Source organism: Tinamus guttatus, unplaced genomic scaffold (assembly GCF_059628265.1).
Source record: "Tinamus guttatus ecotype Peru unplaced genomic scaffold, ASM5962826v1 Tinamus_guttatus_pri_ptg000169l, whole genome shotgun sequence".
In the NCBI taxonomy this organism is placed as follows: domain Eukaryota; kingdom Metazoa; phylum Chordata; class Aves; order Tinamiformes; family Tinamidae; genus Tinamus; species Tinamus guttatus.
This window is the reverse complement of record NW_028288703.1, coordinates 1,936,061-1,962,386: the sequence shown is the minus strand read 5'-3', so window position 1 is coordinate 1,962,386 and position 26,326 is coordinate 1,936,061. Positions and strand designations below refer to the sequence as shown.

Sequence of the window (26,326 nt, the reverse complement as noted above, 5' to 3'; positions counted from 1 at the left end):
AAATGAGAACATGCAACTTAGTCCACTCTAATCTGTTTTGTGCTCAAGGGAATTTGTAAGAGGTTTTTCCATCCTGTGTGCAAGTACAGGTTTTTACATTAGTGGAATATTTAGACCATAGAGGTGGGTGGTTTTGCCTCTGGCCACTGTACAATAATACCAGTTGGTGAGGAGGAGATACATAGTGTTCCAGTTTCCAGTAATTTGTTTTGTCATTGTGGTGTTCTTCAAGCACAGGAGAGCATCTAGGAAATATAAATAAAAGAACCTACTAGTACTGGTGATATTCAATTATATCAATGTGAACATTAACCAGTGTTCTTACTGGCCTTTTTTCTACTCCATGCGGGAAAAAGTCAGGAAGGTTTATGGCAGGATCTCCTTATACCGCGTACTATATACACACAGTATACCTGCACATATTCAAGTTCAGTGTATGACAGTTATTGGAATTGCAACAGCCAAGTGTTAGGAGCTTGTATTATTTTTTAAGTTCAAGTTTAGATTGCTGCTAATCAGTTTCACAAAATCTTTCATTTGCTTATACCTCAGCATTCAAAGTTACTCAACATTTTTATTTCAGTTTGGAAGAATGCTATGTTTTCATTTGATTTTTGGCATTAGCCAAAAGCTCCAAATGAAATAAAAGGAAAATGTTTCATATCTCATATACAGCTAAGAGATATCTAGCCTATATCTAGTGGTAAGCTGTTAATGTTTTTAAGCTAACAGTATTTTTGTTATGAAGTCTTTAATAAAACTTTTATTTTCAAGCTGGTTTCCCCAATACTGGAATACTTGAGATTTCACAGCTGACCTTTTACAATAAAATAAACTTTCCAATTTTTTTGTTATATTTACAGAAGTGGAGCAGCATATAAAAATGGAATTTTGTGGATAGGCTAATAAGGTCTTATATTAATTTGTATGAGCAGCCTAGTGATTTTTAAAAGTCTGAGTCAGCATTCAACTGCCAAATTCAAAGAGGGAATATTCAATTTAGATTTAAATAGAGTATATGAGTCAGCTCACCAGCTTTTTGGAATGTGCTTTTGTCAAGACAGAGCAGTGCTGAAGTACAGGGTATTTTTGAAAATACAGATACTATGGATAAGATGATGCAGAGCAAATTATGGCAGTGCTAAAGTACAAGTATATTTAGGGTAAAGGAGTTTGGTTCCCCACGGTAAAACACTGTTAGAATCTACTTAGACTTATACAATAAGATAAATTCTTATTGCAGACTGGTTCTCTTCTTAGTGTCTCCTGAAGCAAATAATTTTCTGCCGTATTTTTCTTTTCTTTATATAACTTCTGTGGGTTTTGTCTCCCATAATGCTACATTTTTGTAGAGCTTAGTAGAAGAGAAGAAAAAAATGAAAAATCTATATAGTGAAAATGGTCAAATCCAGTTTATTTTAAGCCTTGAAAAGTTCAACACATTAATGCAGATGCCCCTACTGTTTAGCTTTTCCTGGTTTTCAAGTTTTGCAGGGCTGCTTTTCTATGGAGTAAGTGCGTGTGTTGTGTTTTATTTCTAGCAGTGCTGTTTGAGTTCCTCCTAATAGTACTTGTTTGCTGTAGCAGGAACTGTGTAAGTGAATGATTTCTTCTTGGTGCCACATACAATGACACTGACTGAGTATGTGATGCAGAGGAGCTTTGATTTGTGATGTGACTTAGTATAGCATGACAGATTGATGTGTGTGTCAGTTTATTTGAAATCTGGTATATGTAATATATACTTGTGAAGTTTGTTGCTTTTTCTGATTTTTAATAGAAACTTCTAATTATTACAGCATCAGTAATAAGTGCATCAAAAATACCCTTCAGAATTTTCCAAGCAGGATATCATCTCAGATGATACTAATTTCTTGAGTAGAACAATCCCATCTGTCATGTGTACATACTAAAAAACAAGAGATTACTCAATCATAATTTAATATCTAAAGAAACTCTGTATGCTTTACACCATAATTAAATCTTTGTTAACTGATAATGAGTATATGTTGCAGAAACTCAAAATTGGGCAAATTTGTCAGCAACATAAAGTTCCAAAATACTGATGATGCTAAGATAGTAATCTACAAGTCACTACAAGTCACTGTAGTTTTGTGTCAAATAACATGCACTGTGTTGTGACTTTTTTTTTTGTGGCACTGCTCATTAGATTCTAGGAATCAGCAGTGTTTGGGTTTCTTTCCTCCTGTGGTCTAGTGTGTATATCTTAACAGTTTCAAGGGGACCTGGGGCAATCTGGTGGTATGCAAGTGACTTAAGAGCAAGAGGTTTTGATTTTTTAAGTATAGCTAGCTTAGCTATTAAAACACCTTATTAAAAGTATTTTAAAAAAAACTACAGAGATGAGGTATGTTATGGCTATATGCGGCTATATAGAACAGAAGTTGACTTAAGTGTTTAATAAATACAGTTTTGGAACTTGCAAGTGATTGCTGTCAATTATGATTTTTCAGTTACTAGTTGCTTTTTCTTTGGTATTGGTGACAGTTAATGGTCACAACTTTCTTTTAAAGATACTGTTAGTACAAAACAGGTCTTTAAGTTTATCTCTTAATCAGACAAATTTAGGGTATTTGCTGAGTAAAAACCTCATTATATCTTTCTCTAAGTTTAATGTAGAATTTGTTCTCTTCAATGAAACTGAAAGGCCTTTCAGTGGCAAGCCTGTTGCCAGACCAGGTTGGATAAATTATTAGTTAGTTGAAGACTGTTTTTAGAAACATTCAGAATGTACTGTTATGAATGATGTGGCTTGCTAATGGCTTTTAAATTAGAGTGTTTGTGCGACAGAACGATTGTTGCTAAACATAATTAGAACACTACTGTTGCTGTTAGACTTTATCGGGCTTAGATCTTTAAAAGGTACTCGAACATGGTGTTGTGGACTTGCAGTTGTAGTTGAAAACATCCTTGTGAATATGCCATTCTTCAAACAGAAATGAAGTGTTAGAGGAGAGAGAAAAAGGGATTAACCAGTTACGTGTTAGAAGGCATAGTTCTTCAAGAAATAAAAACCCATTCTATAATTTATCTCTTTCTATTGTCATTTCTGAGATATACTGAAGAGATCGTAGTTCTTCTGCAGTACCTGGGATATTTACAAAGGAAGACTCTTCTCCTTTTGGTTCTCTTTTGGTCTCCAGCTGTTTAAGTACCTGGTTTGCAATTGACTGCAGTATTAATGTCAGATTCTCAGTAAAACTTGTAGCTCATAGGTGAGGTAGGTTTTTTGAGTCTCTATTTTTTCATTAGCTGCTGATTGCAAAAGCAATTGCTTTCCTTGAGGTGTCGAACAGCTTGCTGTTTAGAAATGGAATAAAATGGCCATATATAATTTTTTTTTTTTTTTTTTTTTTTTTACAAGTGATAATATAAATTGAGCCATGTTATCTATGCATTTGTTTGGTAACTGTCTGCTTTTACATTCCATTTTTATAAGTCAGAAATCTGTCATAAACATTAAGGCAGCTCACATTTAGATTTCCATACCAGGTCATATTGATTCTTGACTTAGTCTAATAGCTTCCACTGATTAAAAAAAAAAAAAAAAAAAAATCTTTTGTGGGTTAGTTTGACAGTTTTTATTTGTTAAGTAAAAGGTTCACTATTTCTTTTTATTTTAATGGTGTTTGTGGAAGGTGAATGAGAAGATGAAATGTAAGTTATATCATTGCCTGCATTTGTGAAATTTCTGAATGACAGAAGATCCAAAAAGACAGCAAATCGTTTTCAAAAGGAATACACCAACTTGCTTCCCAGCAGCCAGTACTGCACAGCAGCGTTCTGCCTAAACCAGCTGGTAAACTGTAATTCTCCCCCTTCCCAAATATCATAGCATGTGATATAGCGTCATGTACCAGTGCCAGCAGCCACAGGGGGTGCAGGGCAGCAGGTGTGCTCAGCTGAACATTTGGATAGAGAATGGGAACGACTCAGCATGGAACTGGCAGCAGGATTTTAAGTACCACCATATGCATATGGAGATGCTTGCAGGGAAACAGCAGAGGAAATTTAGAATCATAATACACCAAAGATATATTTGCTTGACTTCCCTTTCTGATACTGTTGATCATTGCTCAATAAGAAGTAAAGAATCAAGTGCAAAATTTTCAACTGCAAAAGCAGTGTGTGGTATGTGTTTTAAGGAAGAGGTCTCTTATTGCTATTACTTTTGTAGGGGGGGTTTTCTTGTCTGCTAAACACTTCAAACTAATGAACAAGATTTAAAGAATTATCCAGAATGTTATAGATGCTTAACGTGATCAAAATATAATTGGATGGATCAATATGTGTATCAAGTTACCTACTTTTTTTCTCAGTAAGTTGATAGCTTTCCTTGCAGTTAATAACAGTAGCTGCTTAATAATGCCTACTATTGGCTAATTGTATTTTATGAACAAGTATGGGGAATAGCTGGTAGCATGTTTCCAATGAAATTTTTGTAACAGCCTGACAGGAGATGGTGAGTTTCCACATGAAGGTCCGTTGTGTGTGTGAGGTACCAAGGAACATGTTCAGAAGCATCAAGACGAATTTTGGAAGTTGTTACATACAATGGCTGCTTAGTTTCTAGCAGAAATGTAGAGCAGAATGTTATCTGTCTCCTTGTGAAAATTTACTTTGTTTCTGAGTAGAAGACTTTGCTCATTTAGGTTTTCTTTCCCATTTACATTTTTATTTCATGTTGTATTTACTAACTGTTTGATTTTATGATACTTAAATTCCTGGGTACAACAGAATCCTGTTGTATTTTTGCTCATGTTAAAGACTGAAGGGTGGATAGTTGCATTGTAGTCAGGAAATAGAAGGATGGATGGGATTTTGCTCTAAGATTACTCAATCTTTGTATTTACACAAGTAGGAACAACTTCTAGATAAAAGCTGATGACAAAGAAGTAGCTGCTTAGCATCTACTCATGCAAAAAATTGTCAGTACGATTAAGTGTTTTTAATGTGCCTTTCTCAAGGAAAGGAGGTTTGTACAATTGCTCTCTTTTTTCTGTGTTCCTTTAGAGCTTTGCAATTTGTGTCTGCCTGAGCAACATTTGGTGGCCAAAGTCAAGTGAAAGCAGGCTTATTTACAGAAGAGATGCCTGACTAGTCTTTCCATGAAAAAAAGACCAGGGGAGGGAGTGAGGAAGTGTCAGCCTCCTGGAATAGAGTAGGTTTTCAATTTTGATGGGGAGGGGAAAAATCCCTCTGAGCTATTGCTTTCTTAGGGCATAACTTAAATGTGAAGCTTGATTGTCTATGCTGCTAATGGAAGTATTTGCTTTTTTGGGGGCACTTCTAGGCCTAAGTGCCTGACTCATGGAAATTTAGGCATGATTACAGTGGAAATAGTGCTAGAGTATTGAAGCGCAGCAAAGATACTGTAGCTTTTTAAAGAGATTTTGCACATCTAAAGCAAGCATTGAGCTTTTAGTGGTTTGATAGCTTACATTAAATACTGTATTCAGTATTTGTATCTCTGCGAAATATACCCAATATTCAGTATACCCTCTAAATCAATTTAATTGGAATGTGTCACTGACCGGTTGTCATCTTCCTTCGTGGGAGAGTCCATCTTGAAATCTAAGGAGTCTTTCTAGGTGTGTGTCTCCCTCTTTTATAGCTGAGATGTTTAAGATTCTTGGCATATGACTGATGTATTTTTCAGTGGTCTGGGCTGCTTTGCTTTCCACACTAACCAGGTTTAATGGTTTTGTGTGAGGCTGTACACTAATTGCTTGTGTAGGCATTGCTTGTGCTATACATAATAAGCAGTTACAGTGGCTATGCTAACACTGGGTGTCATAGCAGGTGGGCTTATGCCATGCTCCAGTTTGAAACAGCAGTCCCTTGTGCTTCTTGTGAGCAATTCTACAGTCTTTGCATCATACTGAAAGAAAGCGTGCGCATTTGCTGTTGGCTCTGTTGGGTTACTTTTCTGTTTGCTGTACCTGTGTAGTCAGCACAGGTCTTGTGGATACTCATCCAAACCAAACAAGTCACAAGTCATAGTGGTGTTATTCATGTGTAGTTCAGCTGTGACAGTTGACAGAACTGTAAAAATTGTTCCTTGATGGGTTATCACTTTCCGGAAGCACTCGCACCTTTAAATGTAGATGAGTGATTTTTGTGCTTCTAGGTTTCATGCTTGCATTGTTTACAGAGAAGCTGTTATACCATTCTTGTTCGCTCTGTGGCATTTGGACAAGGTGATTTTTAATCAGGTGCTGACATCTTGAGTCAGCTGGACACCAGGAAAGTCCATTCTTCTGTAAGCTGGTACTGCAGAGACATCCCATGGTCAGAGCTAGTCACTTTACCATCTGTTAGGCAACAAGCATTTTATATTGAATTTAATTGCAGGGGAATTCTTGATAACAAATTCTTATTTGGTTTCTGAAGTCAAATTTTTGACTTGTGATTCTTCCTTATCCTTTAAGAATGCACAACTATTACTCTTTATTTAGCAAGAATTTAATTTCCTAGTTATGTATACATTGATCTAAGTGTAGCTGACAGTCAATCTCTGTCTTCGCAGGGTAGGAAATTTGGAGAAGACAAATGGAATGAAATGTTTTATGCCTTTGCATGCATCTCCATGTAACGCGTGTCTATGTATATGCTGCCTGTCTGAGCAGGCCTATAAATTTAAGCCTTTCCCACATGGGCTTGAGCTGCATTTGTTAGCTTGTGTAGCTGAAGCTATCTGGCTTCCAGGTAGCTTGGAGCATGTACAGAGCAAGTTCATTTCTGAGTGCAGAAGCCCGTATAATAATGGGTTTTCTGCAAACTACTTATATCCTGAAAATACAGTTAACTTTTATCTGCCATCTTGCTAACAAATAATTTAAGAGTTACAGATACTAGAATTTAAAAATATACATGCCGAACACATTCAATTTGCATTTAAAATTAAGCCAAAGGATGATGAAACTTGGCAGGTGTGTTTTGCTGGTGGAGTCACAAGAGCGGTAAACATTCTAGCTTTAAAACCAGCTGCTATCGGAAACACACTTGCGGTTTAGAAGGAATAAATTCTGTTCTGATCAGAGTTTGTCTTGTAGTGAGTATGTCTTAAAAACAAACAAAAAAACTAGCCATATCCGACACTGAGCAAGTAATATAAAATGCAGGTGAGGAGTAGGAAGATCTTCTAGTGTTTTATGGGATTGAGGAGCAAGAAACAACTTCTATTCCTTTAGGGCATAATATTATATAAATGAAAGTTTGCTGTTTGGGTTGAGGCTCTCTTCCTGAAAAGGGCCATATGTAGGCAGATAAGGAAGTCAGCAGTTCTCAGTAGCATCAGACATGTGCTGATTTGCCTTTAGCTGCAGAATTTGCAAAAAGAGTGTCTTTGATAGGGGAGACCATGCTGAAGTGTAGACACAAATGATTGCTAATTCCTGGTTTTCCATTCTTGTGAAGCTAAGAATGCCCTTCTAGGAATAACGAAAGTAATGAAAAATAAAGGTATTGTTTTCCATCTACATGAGTTTACCTAAGATGCTGGAAAGTCAGCGTCTTTGCTAACCCCTAGGTGTTCAGAAATAATGATACCCTTGGTCAAAGCATTTTTGGAAGATGAGACTTAGATGTAAGTAGTAAAATGTATTTTTTCCCGAACAGTTTCAAGTATGCTATTTTTTGTTTCACATTCTTATTTATTGTAAATGAAGCTATTTAATTGTTGTGTAACTAGTAAGTATGCTGCGAAGAATCAGTGTTTTTGAAGGCTATCTCATTAGACCAGAGATCTAATCAGAGCTGTAATGTCTGTAGGTAGACTGTCTGTATCCAGTTGTGCATATGACTTTCCTCATTCTGCTCAATTTTTTTGCCTCAAGCATATCTTAAGGGATACCTCTCAGTAGTCTTAATGATTTGCCGATTTTGAAAATACGTAGATTCCTTTTTCAGGTGTAGAATTTACAACAGTCTCTTAGCTGAGGAGAAAATTTCTTCAGTTGTTGAAATGCTCTTGTTCATTAAATCTTCTGGACACAAGCTGGTCCATGGTACGCAGATGTTATACGTTTCTCTTACAGAACTCACCGAGCAAATTGCATGGGTAAAATACACTAGGGAAAAAAAGCAATGTGTACAGCGCTCATATTTTTCTTATATATGTGGATATTCATAAGAGCTGTGAGACCTTTTTGCTTTAGCTGAAATACACTATCTTTCCAATCAGTATTGCAACTAATTGTACTCTTAGTCCACAGAGTGCAATTGCCTTTCCTCTAAAGTGTTTTCATGACATGGACTGTTTTGTTATAATGGGAATTCTGCAAGTTTCGTGACCTCATAAACCACTTGTTCATGACCTGCATAGTGTACAGTGAAGGAAACACATAGAAATGGACCCACAGAATCTGACTTCATTCTGTTTCAGTCCTCAACAAATAGCATGGCTTAGGAGGGCTGTGCCTCATTACCAATTCCTCAACATTTTTTTAATCTGCAGAACCTCTTCATGTTTGCCTATAGCAAACAGTGTAATGGCTTTTGACAAGTGCCTTCTTTTAATTAGCTTTTAATTATATTGAACATACTTTAAAAAAAAAAAATCCTGCCATAGAGTAAGATGCATGGTGTGCCAGGAGAGTCTAGTACTTCTACTAGAGACTGAACCATCAGCTCTTTTAGTATCCTTTTGATCTAAATTGATATATGTTCTCAATGTCAAATCACTATTTCCAGTGTTGCCATACGAGGCATTCAGAATGCACCTAGAGCAAAGCTCAATGGATTTCTTTGGAAAGGGGGGGCAGAATAATGATAATGAATATTTTTTATTGGTATAGGGTAAGAAGACTGAAGACTTATTTGGAGGCTTCAGATTTAGATGGAGAATTAGATTGGAACACTGTTTTGAACACTACTGCTACTGCAATCAGTAACATTATCTCTAAAGCTTGGCATTATGAAATCCCAAATACAGTTATAAAGGGCTCCTTAAATCTCAGTTATCAGCTGAATGTGGATAAGGACAATAGCTGTACTCTTTTTGCTTTGTGGCAAGGTTAAGATTTGCCAACTTGCATGGTAAAATTGGAAAAAGAGGAAAAGGGAAGAAATAGCTTTAAGAAGCTCTCAGAATAAACTCAGATTTCTGCCTTTTAAGAAATTGTACCCAGCAGTAGACTTGGATCCTGAGGCCACCAGACCTACCTGAAATTTGGCTGACACCTAGGGTTAGGAATTGGTTGATAGGTTCATTTAAGGAGTAATCTCTAACTCAGTTGGTACTTTGCCTCCAGCCCTGCTCTTCCTCAATTTGGGTTTAGTTTTCCATGTGTACTTATCTTCCTATGTGTGACTGTCAACATCATGAGCCTCTATGTCCTACTGGTGAGTATTGTACAAGAAATCTGCTGTGGCTCCATGCAGACAACAGACATCTTGCTGTCAGCTCATGCCCAGACAGTTTGGGATAAATTTGATTTTCTGTGTTTTGGCAGAATATGGAACACACTAAAAATACACTTAAGCTTTGTGCATGAAGCCGCAAATCATGATCACCTGCTGGCTTGGTGTTTTGTTGTTGTTGTTTTGTTTACTTTGATTTTTAAGCCTACCTAGTTATATTGAGCATAATTTTGTTTTGCAGTAGACACTGGAAGGGTTGTTGTGCAGGTTTCATTAAGCTATTTTATCTTTTGTCATTGTGCTGATGGTTTGCAGAATACCACATAATGATTCTTTACTCTGATGCAATACTTGTAGTCTGCAAGAGAGAATCAGGGTTTTTACAGAGTGAGTAAAGAAAGTGTGACTTGGTACTTTTTGTAGACACAAACCCGTATGTATATATAGACATACACAAGCATACACCCACCACTTCAGTCTTGGATTAGTCATCTGAGCCCAAGTATCTCATTTAGCATGAAACAAGTACTGTAAGATGAAAGTTCACTGAAATTATTAAGAAATAATGCCAAAACGTTTTATTTGATATAAAGTGGGATACTGCCCATCAAAGAATAAAAACCAAGGGAAAAGAAGTAGTTTAAAGTAGCAGAAATGAGCAAGAACCTGAGAGTAAAAGAAAACTACAAAAGTAGCTGGTCATGACTATGTTGAAGTCTTGTTAAAATATAAATGTGGAGAAGGGAGCTTTTTTTAACCATCTAGGAAGATGGCAGAAAGTGTAGAGGAGAAAATGATTTTAGTGGTTTGTAATCCACTAAATGGGTTTTAGTGGTTTTTAATCTAAGTATGAGGTGAAATTATAAGAATAGCTGTGATATAAAATAGCTGAGTTTGTGTGGAAGCTCACTGTTTCATGCCAGTATCAGCAAACTCTCCTAAAAACTGCCCTGTTGCTCCCCTGGGAAATAGGAAAGATCAGGGCAAAATAGAAGAAAGAATGAACCAGCTTTTCCACTGATAAATGGAGTGTCTGTCAGGATAACTGGTCAAAGAGTGGTGGTGATTAACATTTCTTGCTTGTTTTGAGAATCTAATGTCTCTCCTGTATTTTTCAAGCAAAGGCTATTATCTTCAAATTTATCAAATATGGTGATCAAAAGTGCTTTTTTCAGCAGGTTTGAAGGTTGAAGCATGCATACTCCTATAATAAAGAAGCTTAGCAGTTGATCAACCTAACAGTGTATTCTTGGGCATGATTTGTGTCCTTAGTCATCTTAAATGAGATAGCACTGAGATTTAATTAAAGGAACTCAACAGTAGTAATGACACAGCAGCTGTTAGGGTCACAGCCAAATTTCTGACATTCGTCTTTCCATACCTTCAGAGAACCAACAGTTTACTAACTGTCCTATTACTGTTGCTTGCTTTCTTAATGTTTGAAGGAAAACAAATAATTTTTCTTAAATTTATCTTTTTCTTAAAATATAGGGATCTTAGATCAATCTTGTGATTTTTGCAGGCCTGTGACTCAATGTGTTTTGTTTTTTTTTTTACCCCTCTAAGTTCTTGCTCTGACAGGTTTTTGCCTTCCTACAGACTAGCTCCCATCTGCTGTAGTTGATGGGGTTTATGCCTATACTTGGAAATGAGCATATTGTGAAATTTGAGAAATTTTACCTCAAGAAACCACTTGTCTTTTGAGTTGGCTTAAACTTCGTTGCCAAGACTACTCCATGCTAGGCAAGTAGGATTTAAAAGCCTGTTGCAGGAAATCAAGAACTATAGCCAGTTACAGAGTGAGAGATGAGATGTGTGATGATGGGATATAAACTTTGTACAACATTGTGATTGAAAATGCTCAAACTCCCCAGTCTTCAGTGTATGTGGATGGGTGGGAAGAAGGGAAAAGGAGTAGGATAGTGTGAATACAGTAAGGAAACATAATAAATTATAATACAGCTTATAGGAGATGGTGCAAAAGTCTTTTGTTAAAATCTGAATCAGATAGTCTATCTGATACTGTCTTATGTTAGAGATAAGTATTTATCAATACATCATTAATGCACATGATTTTGAATGAAAAATTGCTTTATTCAAGCTGACAAATCAAAAAGGCACTCAATATGGAATGATTTGCAAGTGTATCGAGAGAAGGTGTTGTTCTAAGACTACCTTTGAAGATATTATAGAAGAGGGATTTAGGATGATTCGTATTTGCTGTTTATGTTGCTGAATAATTACTGCTTAATATGCTGTCCTTATCCTGTGCTTGTTAGTACGTTTCTGTCATTTGGGAAGCGTCAGAAGCAGTGACCTTCCAGTACCAGCCAAAATGCTTTAATCCATCCACTATGTATTTTTTTTTTTTTTTTTTGCGTTTTCTTTAGGAACATTTTAAATCATTGTTTTGTGTAACTAAATAAATATAAAAGACAAGTATTATCTCTTGAGATTTGGTAGGAATTTTGATTTTGTATCCTTTTAACTTGAAGCCCCGCATCCTGAAAGCATCCATTCCTAACTTTATTTTGTATTAATCCTAAAATGAATAATACGAAAGAAAAATTGTGATCGTGAACTCAGGAGAAAGAAATCCTTGAATTGAATAAACTCTCTAAACTGAGAGCCTGTTTTGTCTCACCGGCACTGTGGTCTCCAAAGAGGGCAGCATAGTTGATGTTTGTTCTGCACATTTACCTGTTCTTGCCTGTTTTCCAACTTGGAAATTGAGATTTAGTGTCAGGAGGCTGCCTTCCTTTCTCATTACCTGATCTTGAATGCTTGTTGCTCTGTTATCTGTGCTAATGAGTGTTAAGATGTTAAAAGATAAGATGTTAAAATATCTAGAAATGGATAGCAAGGTTCTATTTGTCGTTTCTGCTCTTCTGTCTACCTTTAGATATCGAGATAGCAGCTGTTCTGTTTCTGATTTAGTAAACAGGATATTTTTATTAGTGAGGAGCTACATGAAATGTGTTTTGCGACAGAGGAACAGGCACAAGCATTCTGTAGCTCAGTGTGAAATCCTCATGTAGCAGTAGGCACTGCCCTTCTGTGTGTGCTGGAGCCTTAGGCAGCTCTCGTTAAAGGGTGTGAGGAAGGTCTTTGAGAGGAGTGTGCATGTTCAGCTCTTAACAGTTTCCTTCTCAGCAGTTAAGTGCAAAATATAGTCCGGTTTGTCACAAGACTGGGTAAGTGATTTCAGTATTTTCTTATGACTGAAAGTATGTATATTTGAAGTATGATTGTTATTTTTGTTTTCTTTTGGGCCCACCAATGGGATAACACTGTTTGTTGTTTCTGATTATTGTTATTCCTAGTTCTCATTTGAAAAGCTGGTAATTATTCTAAACTCAGTAGTTTTTCTTTTTTGAATTACAGCTGGATTTTTGAACCTTCAACAGTTCCCAGAAAAATCTATCAGCAGAGGGCAGTATTTACACGTATTTTGGTTAAAACCTAGTCTGGTTTTTATTTAGACAGTAATTTTTTCCAGAAGCTCTCAGATTCACTTACAGGGATGTTTTATTACATTAACATAGGAATAATAGAAGGCATCTTTGTCTGTTTAGCTTTAATTTTTCAGCCAGGTAGTGAAAGAGCCACCCTGATGAATTGTAATGAAATTGCTAGAAATAGTAATATAAAGAGGTATAGAATTTTTGTGCAAACTTATTTCTGGAACAGACAGTTTGAAGTGTGTGTAGACGGGTAAGAAGAGATGTCCATAATCATTACTGTCTTTATTGAAATTCTCTAACACTGCTTTTGGTTGACCTGATATGTTGGCAAAGGAGTTTGTCCTTATGCACTATCTACACTTAGTGCATGGTATGAAGATATATTGTTTTAAAACAACAAAAACAAACCTTGAACAAGAAATACTTGTCCAAATATCAGTAGATAAGCCAAAACTCTGTGTGTGGATAATAGTATAATCTCTGGTAGTCTTAGCCAGAAGTGAAATTAAAGGGCAAAATAAAAATGATGGCCTGGACCCTGCTTCTGTTAGCTATTTAGCCTTGGAGTTAAAGGAGGAATGGACACATTGTTTGTAATGCAGCAGTGTGGAGGGCTGTGAAGTGACCTGCTGGGGCACTGCTGTGGGGCCTGCAGGTTGTGAGAAAGGAAAAGCTTGGACTAGAGGAGCTTAAAGTCACCGAGTATAATACTCACCAGGTTTTGTTGCTGCTTTACGGAAAATAAAGTTATGAAAACTATTGAGGACAAGAATGCATCCCTAATGTGATGTAATTAGGACCAGAATTTTTTCAAATTACCTTTTGAAAGTTAATAGCTGTTTCTGCAAATCCTGGATTTTTTTTTGATTTTATTGAGCCATTGGTAATTTGTTGGTTGTACTTCATTTTGTTCTGTCCTTTCCTAGTTCACAACTGAAAACTTCTTTAGGAAAAGCTGGCAGGCTGCCATTATGTAGCCGTTTGCAAAAGCTGTCTCAAAGCAATGACTAATATAACTATGGACTGATTTGGGTTTATGCAGTAACAAACCCGATGAAAGAAGCTGCTCTTCATTCTAAAGCAAGTTAAGCTTGCAGTATAGACATTCTAGGTCTCTGAGTCTGAAAGGTTTTCAGTACACTCTGAGCTCTCTTCCCAGCGGACCTTCTTGTGGAATAATCAAGAAAATATTGTCACTCTGAATGCTGTTATTCATGTTTTGTTTACTCACCAAGATGATCATCCTTGCCCAGAGTCATAAGTTCACTGGCAAAAATATTTACCAGTAACTAGTTGCAGATTTTGGATGTTACGTAACGAAGGGCTTACACATGCCTTCTATTTATATCTTTGCCAAATGGCAGAATCTTCATGGGAAAAGTACTCCTGTCTTTTTCTCTAACGACTTCCCATCCAAATGAATAAGTGCCATGAACTGCAAACTTGTGGTTGCCTGAGGGATCCATTAGTGGAGAGGTGACTAGCAGCTCAAGCCACTTCCCATCAGGGACCCAAGTGGGAGGATGTAGCTCACAAAATGATACAGGCTTGGGTTTGGTTCATCTCTTGGGCATCATTTACTTGCATGCTGTATGTTGCCAGCTAGATTTAAAGCAGTCTTATGGTTAAAAAATATATCTCAGAACTTGGTGAAACTTTTGTCATTTTGCATATGAGGAAGCGAGCCCTGTTTTCACCCAGATAGCAGAATTAGTCTCTTAAACAAGGAGCATTCAGTTATGAAATTATTACGTTTGCTGTGTTCTAATGCCAAAAAAAGCTTATTTGTCTAGTTGTTTCACATCTGCTGTGCTACCTTATTTTGGCAGTTACTCATAATTATATGATAACTAACCACATTTAGCTGAGCAAAAAAGGGTGAACAGTGTTCAGCTGGGAAGGGAAGAGCTGCTGGAGTTAGTTCTCTGTTCAGCAGCTGCCTCTGCTTCTCCCAGCTGTAATTTGCTGCCAGCAGCAAGGGCTCTGGCTGCTTATGTCCATCCAGCACAATTTTCAAAATCTCCTGTTTGAGGCACAGCACATTATTACATATTGCCTGATTTGGAAAGTGGCGTAGTTGAGTGTAATGCAGACCTAGCATGGAATAGCCTGGGCAGTTGTACAGCAAACACTTGAAACTGCCTGGGACTTGCTTGATTCCGATGTTCATTAAGCCTGAAAAACCCAGATTGCTTTTGTTTGAACAAACATTGTGGGATTTTGTTAATGCAAGACATATTCAGTCAAAATGATTGTATTACAATTGGAGATAAAAATGTATTTATTTTTCAGCTCTCTGTTAGATGTGCTATAAGTGAAGGAAGAACTTGGATAGCTGCCTACAAAACCCCACAGCTGCCCTACAGTACTCTCATTCATGTTATTGTCATATATATGTCAATTTTCTCATCCCCTTGATCACAACACCCTTGAGGTTTATAATATACTTTGTATTACCGGTACCACTAGCCTTTATTTTATTTTTATTTTTTTTCCCTCGTCTACTTACCATAGTATATGAGACCTTTTTTTCTATGGCAAATTATATTGGAAGCTACTACTCAACTGGGAATTTTGTGTAGTCAGAGGAGAGTGTCATGAAACGTATGGAAACTGAGTGTGTTTGTGTACATGCATGTGTGTAAGAGAAAAACATGCCTTTGTGAGGATTTTTCTCAGTATCTGAAGCTCAAATAAGAGAGAAATATGAAAATCATTGGTGGTTACTAGTAATTTAATTTGTTACATGTCAGTGATAACTAGTTATTTGTATATTTTTACTAAAGTCACGGTAAAAGCAGAGACAACATTCATATTATTATTTTTACTATACTATTTCTATTAGACCTGCATAAAAATTAGTCTCTACTATATATAATTTGTGACATTAATCATCCGGCACAAGTATGTGTTTAACCTCACTAATGGAGTGCTGCCACTGGTTTCAGCCAGCTCCTGCCTGTGACTGCTGCCTAGTCTGTGCTGTTCTCTGAGAGTGGGAGTAAATAGCAGTATAGCTACCCTAAAGACACTTAAAGCCACAGAAATAAGGATAAGTCTGTAATTATCTGTAACTGGAAACATTTTTTTTAGTCAGTTTCATATACATTTATTTCTACAGAAGAGGGCAGCAAAAGCCATTACAATGTATACCATTTTTAAATGTATCTATCAAGTTGCTAATTGAACTAATTTACCTAAATAGACTGCATAATATTTTCAGGAAAAAAAAAGGGGGGGGGTGGCCCTTGACTGTCTTAAGTCTAAATGTAAGTTCCACTTGCATGAAAAAAAAATCAAGAGAATCATCAGAAACTTTTCTACCTGAGTGTTTGAGATCTTGCTTTAAACAAGACCTCTTGTATTCCTGTAACACCAAGATCTGTGAGAAGTCCTTTTATCCTTGCTCAGCTCAATTCTGGTACGGTATTGGTTGTGACAGAGAAGCTGTATGGATGTGAAATGCTTGAGGGGAGCCTACTGCAGAGTATTTGAATTGCCTGGCCACTCTGCCATGGCTGCTCTTTAATCAGGGTGTATATCATCTCAAGCAAGATGTTCTGGCACTTGTGGCAATCCCTTCTCTTCGCTTTGCCTCATACTTTCCTTAGGTTTCATCCTCACGTGTGGGGCTGAAGAGTTAAGGCGTGATATACCTAATTAGATTAACTACAGTGTTAGTACAGTACAGTTAGTACAGTCCTACTTTTCCTCCATACGTACAAGAAGACTTCTGCAAGTTTCCTGCTCTTTTGTGCCTTGGATTGAGTAGCTTGTTCAGGATCTTGACTATAGGATGTGCTCATACAAGAACTAGCTTAAGAGGATTTGAGATATAATTTCTGGACTATGTGCACAGTTCTCAAATAGGAAAATTCAAGTAATGTGAGATATGTTACATAGGACTATAACCTTATAATGACTTCAGGTCCAAATTGTTCAAATATTCTCTATTCTCATGGCATAGTCATACAACCTGTTTAGAGGCATTAAGCATGTCTTGGAGAATTCAGTGTAAAATTGAAAGGCGGATAGGTACTTTGCTAAGCTTATGGATGCTGTGGTTGTAGTCTCAAAAGTTCTACTCCAGGTGGGCCCCTATAGGTTTTCAACTACCTAGACAAAGTTATCTTCTGTTGTTGTAAAGTTCTCCAGAGTTTTATTTGGTTTCCTCAATACAAAAATGCAAAATAAAATATTCCCGGATGCTATTTCTAGATGTTTTTCTATCATAAACTCATCGCCTATGGCAATATGATTTGATACTCATTCTGCCATTTATTCAACTTTTTATTGAAGTGGAACTCTTACTTAACAGCTTGATTTACTAATCTATCTCTTTGCTGTAAACAGAATGAGTGGTTGGAAAGAGAGGATTATTTGGGTAGTACGGAGACTTAGCAATAATTTACTGATTTATCCTGCAGTGTTGTTATGCATCAACTATAGGATATAAGACTAAAGAATGTACAGCAGCTGGAGGAGAATGTACAGTTCAAGTCTTACAGCTCTAAGCCATTAAAGCTTTTGGCAGTGTTCAAAACAGTAGTATTTCTTAAGTTGGGTGGTGATATTTTTCTGTGTAGAAGTTGGGACTTTTTGCTCATCTCATGAGTACAAAATATTTTTAAGAACGTAGCCATGGGAAAGTGCAGTAGTTGTTTATTCTGAGTCAAGCAGATTTAGAAGAGCTTATAATGTGTTGCCTCAAGTATGAGGTCTTGCAGTGGTGAGGGAATTTAAAGATAATTTCGTTTGTCACCTAATGTGCAAAATAACCAGAAAACAAATACGTAGTGGCTATAAATCTTGCACAGAAGTAGTGGCAAATGTAAAATATTGCCTAATCTGAGGTGTGGGATTTTGAGACAAAAAGGCAGACTGTCTCATGAAGGAGTATTTGTTTCATCATAAGGAAAATATTGTGACATATTCAGTGTCCTGTGTGCTTATGTGACCGGTTCTTCATGCTTACACTTCATTTATTCCCTACAAGGGCATGCAAAATGTTAGCAAAGCAGATCACAGATAAAAAGACCAGTGGCACTTTCAAAGTTACAGTTTGTAGTGCCTTGATAGCGAACAATCTTAAGAACAGCAGGATATAAGGGAAATGTGAGCTGTCCCAGAGCATTGGGCTTATATTCTCATTTTCCTTTGCCTGGTTTATTCCCAAGGCAATACAAGGAGTGCAGCATAATAGTCTAGACAAAATATGACTAATCTATGTTTCTTCAGGATTTTAAGATAGGCCAAATGGTACATTAATAAATGTCTGGGTGATGCTTAGGTGGGTTTGTGAATGCTTGAGATGGGAGAACAACATAGTTGGCACATTGGTATAAGCTCTGTCTTCATGTTTTCAGTAGGCTGGGCTTGTGCATGTATGGATCTTCCTGCCTGAACTTAAAAGTTGTCACATACAGTTCAGGTGTATTAAAGTCTGCTAAATTTGAACATACACTTAAGGATAGCACTGGGCAGAAATTAAACAGACTTTTGCAGTGAAGAGTAGAGCATTTGCTGTTCCATTTTAGGTTCTTGAGACTTCTGTGATCATGGTTTTAATCCATTGTTTCCTTGGGAGATTCTTTTGAAATCTGTATTGAAAACAAATACATTAATGAAATAGCTGCCTTGGATATCATGTGTTTGGAATGTCTCCCTTTTATCATTGAAACATTGGTTCCAAAATTTGCAATTTCACTAGATCGTGCAATGTTTTTTCAGGGAACAGTTGCCAAGCGTGCCCTGTTAGTGTGACATGCCCTTTAGCACACTGTGTTGACATGTTACCTACAGGACCCATGGGATGTTGTCAGCGTGTTAGACAGCCACATTTCCATTAAATTAATAAAATCAATTGATACTGCTGACTGCTAAATATGGACCATGTCTGCTCCAGCATGAAATTAGAGCAGCACATGCAAATCATACTATTGCTGGTAGAGGCTAGAAACCTAAAGTTATGTCTTTCCTTTAATCTATTTGAATTAAATATTTTTTCTAACCAGATTTGAATGTGAAGAGTGATTTGTTATTCCTGAAACATTTTCTAGTCTGTGACTGAGGCTAGTGATCCAGGCTTAGTTCATGGAAATCTGGCCTGAGTTGTGGCAGTAGTCTGCGAAAATCTTTACATCTATATAGTATTTCTAGTAACCCAGTTATTTGAGCATATATATATATGTACACACACATACATGCATTATCTTGCTTGAAGCAAATTATGCTAGCTGTTTGTATACATTGAGAGGCTGCAGTCTGTGTACCCTAGAGGGTGCTACTGTTCTGACTGATGAACAAACTTTGTCCAGTTGTAGTAAATAGGCACTCTAATTCTTTTGGGGCAGTGTGCTTGTTAATATGAACCATAATAAATTCACAGTGCAGAAGTGCCTAGACATTAAGATTGGCATTGGAAATTCTGTTCACCTGATGACATTCTTTTGTACTGAAGTCAAACAAAGTCTTGGGCTAAATTAGCAAGAAGTGCAAATTGCATTTTAAGTTATGAAGGCCAAAATTTGTAAGTCTGTGTCGTCCTGCATTCAGCAGTGCCTTGCTGGACTGGACTCCATATGTGCACTGAATTGCTTTTGACTTTATTAAAAGCTGTTGTAGATTAACTCTGCATTGCCATGTTAGTTAAGTATATAAACTGAAGAGTTAAACCTATTGCATGTTAGCAGGTGATTTGTTGCCAGTTGGAAGCAGTAGCTATGTCAATGCTTTGTGTATTTACATCCTCCATTTCACAGTATAAGAACATACAGTGCAGATTTATATGGCTGCTATGCAATTTTGTGTGTTGCGGGAAATTTGGAGTTTTTTTACTTATTCAAAATGATTTTAGTCTTTACTGCTTCATTCCTTGTCCTTGCCAAAGTGATATAAGTAACATATTTGGCTGTATTTATGGCAACTGTATTTTGTGCAGTTGTTTACTTTTAAATGTGCAAGGTTTTTATCTGGGAAATGAAATAAGAAATAAAAAAATGAATATTGTACTTTGAAAAGAGTATTGTAAGAAGATTTCATGCGAACTTCTCCAGTAGAGGTGCTGATATTGGAGCTGTCCATTTGGCATTGGAAAGCTACTGTTTTACCCAATGGATTTCATGCGAATACTGGTGCCATTTTCTCTCCTGCTCTTCCCCAAGTACAAGTGGATACATTAAAAGCAATGACAGATTTTTCTTAATTTGGGGCATGCTTGCCCATGCCAACCTTCCTCACACTGACAGCCAGCCTTCCACTGCTCTCCAATGCCCTGCCCAAACATCCTGTCATTGGAAGTGCTGCTCTCTTTCTGTGGAGATGCGCTGGAAGCTGCAGCGGGGGTATCCAAGCTCTGTCCTGATTATAATATACTTTGAAATTCCTATTGGGCCTTAAGTAAATTTCTGTGAATGAACAGCACTGATCATTTTTCTCCTCATCTTCTCTCAATAAAGCAATGTAATATAAGTATGAAATAAACATTTTGGATAGGTTTGTTTGCTTTTCATATTGCAAATACGAAATAATTCAAGTGAGCCATGACTATATTGCCCGTGTACTCTATGTAAAATGCAGAGTAGGTTCTGTTTCACTGCAAATGCATGCTAAGTCGTTCTCACATTCTGTTTTGAAATGAGAGACTTGCAATTTTCGATGAAGTTATTTTTTGACAAATCCCTGTAAATTCTTGTAGCTTAGGGTTCAGGGAGTATCTGTTATTGAATACTATACATTTTTTAAAAAGATGGGAGGTTAATGCCAATTTGAAATTAGGTCTCTTAAATGTTTTAGTTCTTTCATGTTTAACATTTGTTTTCAAGCTCCACATGGCATAATTTCAGTACTTAGTGTTTGTTTTGAAAGCTGAAGTCATTTGTTGAAATTCGAACCATGCCAGAGTTTAGCTGTTTAGAAGTTGCCTCATCCAAACAATGTTTAAATAAAAGTACGTTTAAAGAGATTGTGTTTCATGTTAATGTTTTGAGCATGCTCCAATATGTGGAATGGACTTAACTCTAAAGAACTGTAGTGTCTCTTTAGCTCTTTGTGACTTTCTAGTTCCATTTCTTCCTGTGAAGAAATGCTCATTCTTGTTTTTTTGTAGAGTAAGCACTATAAGGATCTCAGTCTCTAGATACGGTCAGGTTACTATTCATCATTCAAGAAACTCAACTTACTACCCTAAGCTTTTTTTTCTGTATCTCAGTGTCAGCTGTAACCTTTTTGAATTATGAAGCCTATGCTTTTCCTTTAAATGAAATTTACTTTACATGATGCCCAGTAGTATATTTACCCCAGCTGTTGTTGCATCAGAAAAAAATCTAGGAGTTCATCATGTTCTCAGGAAAATTCAACAGTAGTATTGTGGTTAAACACATGGGCATCAGAGTTAAGGTTTTAAATATGTTTTTCAGAAAGCCAAATCTTAATTTTTCTAAGAAAATGTAAACCGTTTGCTGTTATGAATTTGCTATTTTTCTACTGAGCCAGAGGTCTTATCTTTAGAAACTAAGCTTTCCTCTCTTATCTGTGGGCTCTGTGGACTGAGTAATGTGGATATCCTTGGCTTTCCTGTACCTACTAACATGGTCCAGCTAATGGTCCAACATAAACAGCAGTATAAAATTCAAATTTTGCATAGACATCTTCAATTTTCAAGAGAGAATTTGCATAATCTCCGTATGTAATTTCAGAACAAATTCAGAACTAGTATTTATTTAAGTTAGAATTGTAAAACAGTATATTTCACTTGTGCTTACATTACAGGAAAAAAATATGTAATCATATTGTCCTGCGTATGAGTCTGCTGTAGTAAAACAGTGATTTCCACGTATTTTTCATATGTATTTGTAACAAGACGTTAGAATTTCTATTCAAGTCCAAAGCAGACATATAGAACTGATTCCTAAGACAACATCTACTTCTATCAGGCCTGTGAGAAGGGTTCTTGAATCACTGTTTTATCACAGTACATGATATAGTTGATAAATTCTTATTCCAGTTAAGTTGTCTTAATTTAACCTAGAAAAAGCAAATAGATTAGTAAAAAAGTATAGGGCTGTGTGGTGTCAAAAGATATATTAGCATTTTCAGAGATGAAAGGTGGACTGTTTTTGAATTTTGACAGATTGGCAATATCTTTGTTTTAAATCAAGCACTCAAATTTGGTGACTGAGCCTGCAGTGCCTCTGATGTATGCGTAGAGTCATCTAGTATACATGTGTATTTTCCAGACACAGATGGGCACATAGGAAGCTTTATTCTAGTTACTGATTAGATATACATGTCCTTAATTTTCTTTCTGCCCTTTTACCTTCAGGGCCAAGGCTTTCCGTGGAAAGAAGGTCCATGGAGAATATGACATAAAAGTTGAACAGGTAATTAAATGACTTTGTATTAATGTTATATATAAATGCATGTGTGTGTTGAGAGAGAATCCTATATACTTAAAAGGTTTGGTTGTTATTTTTCATTTTCATTCTTTGAGGGGATTCACAAAACAGTTTGTGCAACATGAAAATATGTTCAAAAGGTATTTATAGACTAGAGATTTCCTAGGCAAACGATGAATTGCACTGCATTTTCTGTATTTCTAGTAATTTTTTATTGAAAAATATGTATGCATTCTGGTTGCAATGGTAGTATTTTTTGTTAGCGTTGAATCATAAGCTTCATTACTTATACTGGAATGTTTTATCTTTGCAACTTCTAAGAATGAGTGAAAATTGTCATTAACTATGTGGATTCAGTTAATCTAAATTCATTGCAATAGTGTCATATTTACTTAACTATGTAGTTAGGCGATGGTGTAAAGAATGGAATATGTTTTTCTCATGTTTTTGATTTAGAAACATGGAACGCTTTGCAGGTTTCTTCAAGAATATTGAGAGAGAAAGGTGAAAAGGGACACAGGCTCTCTGGACTCAATGTACAGAAATAGGTCAAAACACATGGTAGATACACACCTCATGGTTGACATCATAGAGAGTGTCGTTAATGCTTTAAAAAAAGAAGGAAAAAAAAAAAAAAGAAAAAGAAAATAAGTCCAGAATTTCTTTCCTGTGGTCTCTTGTAGGAAGAATCTACTTTCATCAGTAAGGATCTGAAGGTTTCTGAGTACTACTTTGCAAAATTTCAACACCACGACAATTCTCTACAAATAGTCACTAGCAATTACTTCAGTGTTCTCTTCAGAGAGAAAGAGAGAACATTTATCAGAGAACATTTAGGGGTTTTTTTAGTACTTAGAGCGTGATACCTATAATGTACAATACTTCCTTTCACCTATTAAACTTTTAAATGGTGAAATTTATATTGTCTTATAGTTGTATGGCTTATGAATTGGAGAGATCAGTAGTTAGTGTCCACTTAAATAACTGAAAGATTTATCACTGTCAGTATCTATACAGATATCTCATTCTCTTGCAATTTTTATGATGCTTAGCATGATGTTTAGCATGAGCCAGGAAACTATATGACACTTAAAAAAAAAAAAAAAAAAAAAAAAAAAAAAAAAAAAAGCTACATCCATGTTAGAACTTAAGCACATATTGCAAGAGTGGTTAGTTAGCACTTGCCTTCGCTAAACACTAAATACTGAAAGTCTTGCACAGATTTTACCTAAAAAAGATTTTCAGTAACATCATTTTGCAACAAGAAAGGAGAGAGAATTCTGATTTTTATTCTACATCAGTGTCTGTGACAGCAAAGATTTTTGTTTATCCACAAGAGGACAGTTGGCTGCATTTCAATTTTTCTACTGTGTAATGTTATTGTAAAGTGCTTTGAGAGTCTTAAGTAGATGAAAGAGTATGGATAAATGAAAAACATCCTGTCCTTTTTCAAATAACTGGAGCGTCAAGGTATGAAATTGAATCCTTTTACATGTCACACTTCCAATATGTGAAGATACCTAAAAACAAACACAAACCAAACAAGAACTCTATTGCAAACATGATTATTAATAATCGAGAGTAATTGCACAAAAAGGAAATAGAAATGGGGGAAGTATGTGAAGAGAAGGTGAGAAAAAGCAGTTTACCATCCATCATAAGAAAATGCTTTATCAACAGTTGCCTTAAGATCGCTTTTGTAATATATTCTTTATATTTTAAGGTGCAATTTTTGAAGGTCTGTGTTAATCTCCTATGACATACTATATAAGGCAAAGGTGTAATCTCTATGCTTTTATGCAGTCATGAAGGAGGAAATATTCTTATTACTGCCCCCATGCTGTCTCTTCTTATAAAGTTTATAACCTTTCTGTATGTTAGAATTGCTGCCAAGTGTGGTGTTTCATGTGTGCCAGATAATACTGGATTAATTTGCTTTTGGTGCTTATTATGTTTCAAATATATATTGTTAACAGCTTGGATACTAAGACTTAAAACAAGATGGTTAGATAAATAAAGATGAAATACAGGCTGACTTATGCAAGTTCTCTTTTTATAGGCAGAATTTTCAGAAATCAACTTGATAGCCCATGCTGATGGCAATTATGCAGTAGATATCCAAGTATTTCGAAATGGCACTAAAGTTGTCAGGTAAGAAAAACTGAATAGAATAACAGCAAAAAATAGTATGTGTTATAATGCGTGGATGTAAAATGTACTGAATGATTTCTCTTTAGTTGTGTTATTGTATTGTACGTCTGACTGGCTAATGCAGTGCACGTCAGTCACTGGCATAAAAGGGATAAAAGGAAGTATCTCATCAGTACAATTAGTTCTCTTTGTGACAGGGAATATCTAGACACTTTTATCATTAGAGAAGATATATCTGATTAAAATGTGAGTGAGGCCTGGTAAAAAAGATTATGTGATTGGGGGTCATTTCTTACTGATTTCGGCCTCGTCTTTGCTTCAAAGCTTTGGCAGTCTTGGTGATTTTTCTACACAGAGCTTTTTAGATGAGCAATATCTGAATTAAGTGTTTTTTAATGAAAGAGGACAATGATACTGCTTATCACAGTGTAGCTACTGCAATTTGGTATCTGATTGAAAGTTTCCAATTTAAAAGCTTGAGATTCCCCAGTGGGCTATTTTATCCAAATAAGGATTATTCCAACTGAAGGCAGGGTAATTTTTACCATTTTTTTCAGCAAGAACATGAACAACCCTATAAATGTAAGGAAAGAAAACAGAAGTACATCTTGGCAAAGTAAAAGCTTAAGTAAGTATTAGAAAGAATATTTCAGGTAGACCTATACTTAATTTATGGGAATTGTTCCTATTTTTTTTAGTGCAGTTAAGTATAGTTTAAATGCAGTGCTTTTTTAGCTGAATAATTGCATTTAGAGAGGTGAATGGAGCCATTAACAGTGACTTGATGTTTTACTGCTCGTATTTGTCTTGTCTAGGCAAGAATAAAGGTTCAGGGAGCTAAAGAACATAGCAGTTGTACCTTCATGATTTTGCTCAAATGTTTTCAAATAACAGATTTTAAGATTTCTGTTGGTATATGTGAAAGATCAGAAAGAAAAATATTGTAAAAGTATTTTATGCTTTAAAACTCGCAAATGTTTCATCTCTTCTGTGTTCTAAAAGTACTGCATCTTAATACAGCAGCCAAGTCCACGTGATTATTTACTTAGTAGAGTAAGAAATTGTATTTTTTTTCTCAGCATATAAAGTTTTAGATTTAGCAAATTTGATCACTGCTTGTTTACTAGCTTTTCTGTAGAGAATTTTCCAAACAAAAACATTCTTGCCAAGTTAGCTTTCATCAAATGTTTTGATGCTGGAAACCTCAAGAAAACAACATCTAAAAGGACATATCTTTTCCCCTTTATGAAAAAAACTAAAGCTGCTGTTCATATTAAGAAACAGACAAGTCTGATCTCACAAAAAAGTCTAATAGGTTAGCAGAGATTTTATTATTTTCAATTTTATGAATAATATAAATATATTTAACCAACTAGAACGACCTGAAATTTAACGATTTCACTCATTCTGTGTGAAATATCTGCATATGCATGCTGTCTGGTTTGAGAAGGATATGCAGACATGAGGGGACAGCAGTTCTCTGTCTGTTAAGTATCTTATCTGAATATCTAGAACAGTTTTGAAAAGTAAAAGTATTTTTCAAAAATGTCCTGTGTCTTCAGATAAGTGCTAATCTTTATTTTGCTTTGAGCCTAGTCAGTCAGTTTGTGAAGCTTATTGCCTGAAGCTTGGAATGTGGTTCTTGTGTCACTAAGGGAAGCAGAGCTACTGAAGGACATTACTAACATGTTCAGTTGGTAAGCAACTTCTTTTAAAAGCCAGTGTGAAATATGGTTAAGACAATAGGACATATGGCATGCTGTGTTCTTTCTTCCCCTTTTAACTGCCAAGAGAGACTGGAGAAGCTTTTGGTCCTATAGGTACCAAAATTCATATTGATTCTGGACTAAACATATTACTAACAAGGCTTAAATCTCAGAATATTGAGCTGAAGGATGCTTGTGTTGTATTAATTATGGGGTCTAAAGTGAC

General features: G+C 36.0%; 1 protein-coding gene across 1 annotated transcript in view; it reads left to right on the top strand.

Moving 5' to 3' along the window:
* Positions 1-26,326, top strand: part of SYN2 (synapsin II) — a 130,062-nt gene that overhangs the window by 23,328 nt on the left and 80,408 nt on the right. The window contains exons 2-3 of the mRNA XM_088522879.1: positions 22,171-22,228; positions 24,303-24,394. Coding sequence (XP_088379005.1) covers positions 22,171-22,228; positions 24,303-24,394 — 150 coding nt within the window. The remainder of the gene's footprint in view (positions 1-22,170; positions 22,229-24,302; positions 24,395-26,326) is intronic.